The sequence below is a fragment of the Pteropus alecto genome, unplaced genomic scaffold (genome assembly GCF_000325575.1).
Source record: "Pteropus alecto unplaced genomic scaffold, ASM32557v1 scaffold220, whole genome shotgun sequence".
NCBI classification, from domain to species: Eukaryota; Metazoa; Chordata; class Mammalia; order Chiroptera; family Pteropodidae; genus Pteropus; species Pteropus alecto.
In genome coordinates, this window is record NW_006430043.1 from 2,921,254 (window position 1) to 2,927,925 (window position 6,672).

Sequence of the window (6,672 nt, forward strand, 5' to 3'; positions counted from 1 at the left end):
AGGAGCGAGTAGCCGTAGTTTGGGGATGACGAAGGCGTCTGGCGCAGCCCTCAGGACTGCAGCCGGCCGAGGAGCACGGCGCAGCTCGCCCCAAGCTTGGCGTTGGGTGACCCTGAGCTCCAGGCCCGCTCGTTCCGGGCCAGCACCACTCCCCCCAACGGCCTTAGCCGTCCCCTGTCCTTGCCTTTGCTGTTCATGGTGGCTGCGGGTCCGGTTCGGCTCGGCGTCGCGGACGGTTATTTTTTTCGTCCTCTTCCTGTTCGTAGTCACTTCCGTGCCACGTGACGATTCGTCCTCCTAGCGTCACCCGATGCCCGAGGGTCGTTGCCACCGGAAATCCAGCCCCTTTGCCCGGCCTCCAGTAGCGAAAGGGAGGGCCCGCGTGGTCACGCCCACTCGCGTTGGCCCCGCCCAGTAGGTCACTTCCTCCAACCCTCCCACTTCTGTCCTTCGACTGGGGAAAAACCAAAAATATACGGGTACAGTTATTACCTATAAACAGGACCTTGTCTCTCGATTGCGCTATCGGAGGCAGAACCATTAATCTATTTCCAGGAAACTTGTTCCACCTACGCACATCAGCTCAAGGTCACCTCGACAGCCTTTCCACGAGAGGCATAGATTTCTACAAATTTCTTTACCTGATCAGCGCTCCCCAGACCTTGATCTATATCACTAGTTCCCCTCCTTCTAAACCCAACTTCAGCCTCAACTCCGTAAAGATTTATTTTGCCTATCCAACTCGCATCTATCCTCCGAATTAGACCATCGCTTGAATTTTTGCTGCCTTGTCTGTTCCACCGACAGGCTGTTGGTATTTGCTTATGTGTAACTGTCTCCCTCACCAAAAGGAAGGTCCTACTGTGCTGTGCCGTCCACAACAGCTAGCACTAAAACTGGCATACTCGTAGTACCCAAGGAGTGGCGGTGGCCCTATCCTTCCTTTGGCACCTGTTATAGGTGACCTGAGGGGTGCCTTGTTTTTATTTTCTCTGTATCGCTTCGCCTCTAACTCAATTGTCCCATAAAGGCAAAGATGCCATCCTTTAGGACAGCGATTAAGTTTTTCCTTCTCCGTCTTTCATTTTAAAATATCTGCTGAGCGCTTGCTATGTGCAAGTACAGAGATAAAGCTGCACAAGACTGTCCAATGTTATTTTCTCATGGAGTTTACATTATATATTGTAATAAGAATAGTATTAGAAAAGCATCTGAAAAGGAGGGATAACCCCTCAATAAACATTAGAAGGCTGATAAATATTTGCTAATTAATTAATTAAACCACTAAAAAGACTCCTACTCCAATTTAGTAATCCTTTGCCTTTGTCTCCAGAGTTGTATTCCAGTTTGCAGAGCACCCTTAAAACTGCGTGATTTCATGGGGTCTTCACAGGTCTTCACAACAGCCCTGTGTGGCAGGCAAGGCTTGTTTGAGCATGCTTGTTTTTCGAATGAGAGAAATGATTAAAGAGGTTTGCCCTATGTCACAAAATGAATAGGTTACAGAATCAGGTCTTGTGTCGTGGCCCTCAGGTTCCCAAGTCAGTGTTTTTGTTTTGTTGCTGGTTGTTGTTTTTTTTCCCCCCCTTACCACTTCACACTGCCTATCATGCCTAAAATACTCTAAAAGTCCAATGTCCATGACCTTTTGCTTTTGGACTTCTTTTAGGTTTGTTCCCCTTTCAATATATTCATGTTATTAATTTGGTTCAGACTAATAATAGTATTAGAAAGCTGATGTTATTTACCTTGTATTTCTGACTGTTCTTGAAGGCAGGCCCAGTGTTAGACATTCACTCATTCAGCACTTATTTGTAGAGTACTTAACCAATTCCAGGCACTGTTCTAAAACAAAACAAAGCCCTTGCTCTCCGGAAGCTTACCTTCTAGTGAAGAAGCTTGTAAAATTTTTTGACCAAAATCCACAGTAATTCACTCTAAATCATGACCCCGAATACACACACTTATTAACATTATAACCGAAACAAAATTTTATGACCTAGTACTTATCCTTCTACGTACAATGGACAGTGGTATTTTCTATTCTCTCCTTTTTTTTTTTTTTTTTTTCAATTCTGGTTGTGATTTCACATCCCCCTAACAAGTTAGGACCCACAATTTGAAAAACACTTTTTTAATGGACTATTATCCCCAAGGCCTTTGCAATCAATAATTGGCGAGTAAATGAATGAATAAATTCTTGCAGGTCAGATCAGCAAATCTTTTTTCCTGTATCCTAACTTTTCCAAATCAGATCTTAAATTGATTTCACCCCAAAGCCCTAAACTAATCCATCCCGATCCTTACCCTGTGCTCTGGGCCTCAGAAAATAAACAAGTGAAACTGTGAAAGAAAACTTCCTTTATTTCTCTTTCTGAGTTCGTAGTTATGAACTCTAGAATTGTGTTGACTATAGCAGCCTATGTCAATGAGAACTTAAGAGGTGAACTCTAAATCAAGATACTAGTTCTGGTCTTCTGTCAACAACTAACTGACTTTGGTCTTCATCTATTCAGCTCTCACTTATTCTCTGCTGTATATGAATCCAATACTATGCCACTGACTTTACAAATATTATCCATTTAATGTCCATAGTAGACTGAGGGAAGGTGCAGGTAAGGGAACTGTATTTCAGAGAGGTTAAGTAGCTGAACTAAGTTACAGAGCTGCAGAGTCAGTATTTGAGCATTGTTTTAAATCTGTTTACATTGTTTTTAATCTGTTGCCCCCCTAAGGATCTCGGTTTCATCATATGCCAAAAAAAATCACACAATTCTTGTGTCACCTCCAGCTCTAAATCTAGACTCTGTTTTAGGGAAGGAAAAGAGCAAAGACAGAGGGGAAGTGGGCAGAGCTGATAATCAAGTTGTAAATTCTGGTCAGGCCCTACCAGGTGTTAAGAATTCAAATATTTCTACTAAATGGTAAACAGCCATTGCCCCAAGCCTTCTCCCCAAGTACTCACCTTCTGCTCTAGCCTTCCATTAGATACCCGCACTCCCACCCAGAACCTCTCCCCGGTTTAATAATTAAAAGATTAACTCTTGACATCCAGGGAGCTTCCAGGACCTAGCTCCAGCTAAGGCAAGCTGCTTTCAGATTGATCAGTGTCCGGATGTTAGGTATTTTGCCTATCACCCTGGGACCTGGGCTAAGGGAAAGCCGAGGCAAAGCCAAATGAGATTACCAACAGAAATGGAAGGGTTGCAAGCCACTGTTTTTTCTGGCAAGTGGGATTAAGGATCAACCGGCCACTTTCTTGGACGGGAGTCAAGAGCATTTCTGTTTTTTGGTTTTTGTTTTTTCCATTTTCCTGGGTCCCCCAATGAGATGAAGATGTTAATTTAGTTCTTTATCAAACATCCTTTTTTGAATTAATTTAACAACTATTTATTGAGCACCTACTATGTGCCAGGCCCTGCGATAGGCATTAGGAAAACAATAGTGAAGAAGCAGGCTTGGTCTCTCCTCTCTGGAACTTAGTCTACCTAATGGAAGAGATAGAGAAATAAACAGATAATCATAATATAGTGTGATTAGTGCTGACACTAGGACATAATGGGGTGTTATAAGAACATATAGGTGAGGTACCTATGGTACTGTGGTCAAGGAAGTCTTCCTACTGGCAGTGATGTCTGAAATGAAATCTGAAGGGTGAGTGGAAGGTAAGCAAGTGAAGAGGGTTCCTCAACGAGGGAACGGTTTATGCAAAGGCCTAGAGGTGAGAGAATTTATGGAGAGGGAAGACAGGAAAACAGTTCATCGCGGCTGGAGCAGGAACTGGGGAGTAAGGACTGGGATGAAGCTGAAGAGGGAAAGAAGTGCAGGGGGCTTCGGAGCCCACGGAGGATCACATCTTAAGACACTGGATTCTATCCAGGGGCACTGGTTAGCCACAAAGACTTTTAGGCAGAAAAGTGACATGATCATGATTTTATTTTAGAAAATTCCCTCTGGCTACAGAATATAAAATAGATTAGAGAAGTAACAAGAGTGGAGGTGTGTCTGGGAGAACAGTCAGACTACAAATTAGTAATTTAGGTGAGTAAGGATAGTAGACTGTCCTGGGGAAGTGGCAGTAGGATAAAAAGAAGGGGTAGGGGGAATTCTAGAAATATTTAGGAGGTAGAAACAACAACAACAATATTGAGATTAATGTTCAGAATTGATTTACAGGACTAATGTCAGGGATGAAAGTTCTAATATAATAAAGTCCAAAAACAAATGATAAATTAGAAAAAGGTATTTGCAGTTTGTATCACAAAGGGCTAATCTCCCTGCATATAAAGAACTCCTAGAAATCAGTAAGTATATGACCAACCATTAAAAGTAGCAAATGACATTTACATACAGTTCACAGAAAAGGAAATACAAATGACTTCTAAATATATGAAAAGATGTTCAGCCTCACTCTTAATAAGAAGATTAAGCAGATTGGCAAAAATCCAAACATTTGCTAACTTTTTTTGCAGGGCTGTGGATAAGCAGGCACTTGAATTTACTGGTGGTGGGAATGTAATCGGTACAACTCCAATAGGGTTACTTTGGCAATATCTATCAAAATTACAAATTACCATTCCCACTTCTAAGAATTATTTTCACAGCTGTATTTGCACTCATGAGAATCACTGTACATAAAGTGGTTCGCTGCAGTATTTCTTGTAAGAGGAAAAGCTGAGAAACATGTTCATCAATAGGGAATATGTTCTTCAATAGAGAATTGGTGAAATAAATAATAATACAAATTGTACATCTATACAATTAAATAATGTATGGCTGTAATGAAGAATGAGAAAGCTCTCCAAAATATTTTTTTAAGTGAAAAAAAAGGAAAGGTTCAGAATACTGTGCTTAGCATGATGCCCTTTGTGTAAAAGAGCAGGAAAACCAAGAATATTCATTAGTATTTGAGTAAATAAATTCTGGAAGAGCACACAGCATACCCATAAAAGTGGTTACCGGGTGGGGTTGGGAGACAGAGGTGGGAGTGAGGCTTTTCACTATAGACCTTTAAAGTTAAAAAAAAAATTTGAACCATGTGAATGCTTACCAATTCAAAAAGTTAAAACACTGTTGGCACACTTATTAAAATGGCTAACATGAAAAACAAAATTTCAAGTATTAGAGAGAATATAGAGCTTCTAGAATTGTCATATACTGTGGGTAAAAGTGTAACACGGTACAACCACCTTGAAAACAGTGTGGCAGGGTCTTTAAAAATTAAACACATGCATACCACTCCTGTTTACCCAAGAGAAATAAAAGGATATGGGCACACAAAGACTTACACATGGATATTTTTAACAGATGTATTTGTAATAGCCCAAAACTGGAAACAATGTATATGTCCATCAACAGGTCAATGGATAAACAAATTATGGTACTGCCATACAATCAAAAGGAGTGAACTGTGGATCTATACAACAATGTGGATAATCTCAAGTATGCTGAGTGGAAGAAACCAGATTTAAAAAGAGAGTGCATACCATAAGATTTCATTTATGTAAAATCTTGGAAAATACAAACTAATCAAGTGATAAAGAGCAGATCAGTGGTTGTCTGTGTAAAGGGAAGGGACGGGGACAGAAGGGAGAGATGGACCCTGGGAAACTTTTGGGGGTGATGGACGTGTTCGTTATTTGATTGCAATGATGGTTTCGTGGGTGTGTACCTATCTCAAAATTTACCAAAATGTATATTTTAAACATATGCAGTTTATCAGTTATATCTCAATAAAGGTACTTTGAAAATAATATTAGGGTGAAGAAGAAGGAAGAGCCAAGGATGATGGCTAACGAACCCTTTCAATGCGCTTGGGCAAAACAGATGCTGAAAGGAAAATCACAGCAGAACTTGGAAAGTGCTACAATAGAGATAGATAAGCTGTGCTATAAGGGCTCAGAGAACAAGGGTGCCTCTTCCTGCTGGGCCCCCCAATCCCAGTTAATTAGGCTGACTAGAGTTTTCTTATGTACTTCATTGAGCACCTGCTATGTGTTGTGCTCTTCATTTATCTGACTGGAAAAACAAAACCACCTCCTATTTCCCAGCCCAAAGAAGGAGGGTGGAGGTTTATGGAAGTATCCAATTAGGCTCTTTGAAGCAGCCTTTTTAAAGCTTTGGCTGGTCTTTGTGTAACTACAGGAACAAGAATTACAGGATGCACGACTCAGAAATGGACCCTCCTTTTTTATTCCTGGAAAGTCTTTGTAAGAGAGGGACTAACACTGCTCTGCATAATAATAATAGGGCTACCTACCGCCACTGTAGCTGGACAGCCTGCTAAATCCTAGGGCAATATCACTTCTTTTTGAGTTCTGATCAATTTTTCTCAATTTGAAATCCCAAACCAGTGACCTGAGTCACAGCATCAGAATCATTTAGTGCTTCTTAAAATTGCAAAATAATGGGGTAATACTAACACACACCAACATTCACTGATTTGGGGGCTGAGATTTCATTTTATTCTTCGAGGAGTGTATGTGTGTCTATGTGTGTGTGTTGCCAAACATTACTTACTTTCCAAAGGGCATTTGGAAGAATAGGGTCTCATCTGCATCTCAGTCTAGCCAGGAGACTGGAAGGGGTCTGGACATGGCATGTGAGCCTCCCCTAGAAGATTCTGCTGAATGGACTGTGTGCCAAAGCTCATTGGATCACGTGCACTTTGAC

At 41.2% G+C, this 6,672-nt stretch overlaps 1 protein-coding gene across 2 annotated transcripts in view; it reads right to left on the reverse strand.

Moving 5' to 3' along the window:
* The window catches only part of DAZAP2 (DAZ associated protein 2), a 4,325-nt gene extending 3,949 nt beyond the window's left edge, over window positions 1-376 (reverse strand). For both annotated transcript variants that reach the window (XM_006904583.3, XM_006904582.3), the window contains exon 1: window positions 185-376. In XM_006904583.3, the coding sequence (XP_006904645.1) occupies window positions 185-197 (13 nt within the window). In that variant the 5' untranslated portion in view covers window positions 198-376. The remainder of the gene's footprint in view (window positions 1-184) is intronic.
* Between the last annotated feature and the right edge of the window lie 6,296 nt (window positions 377-6,672).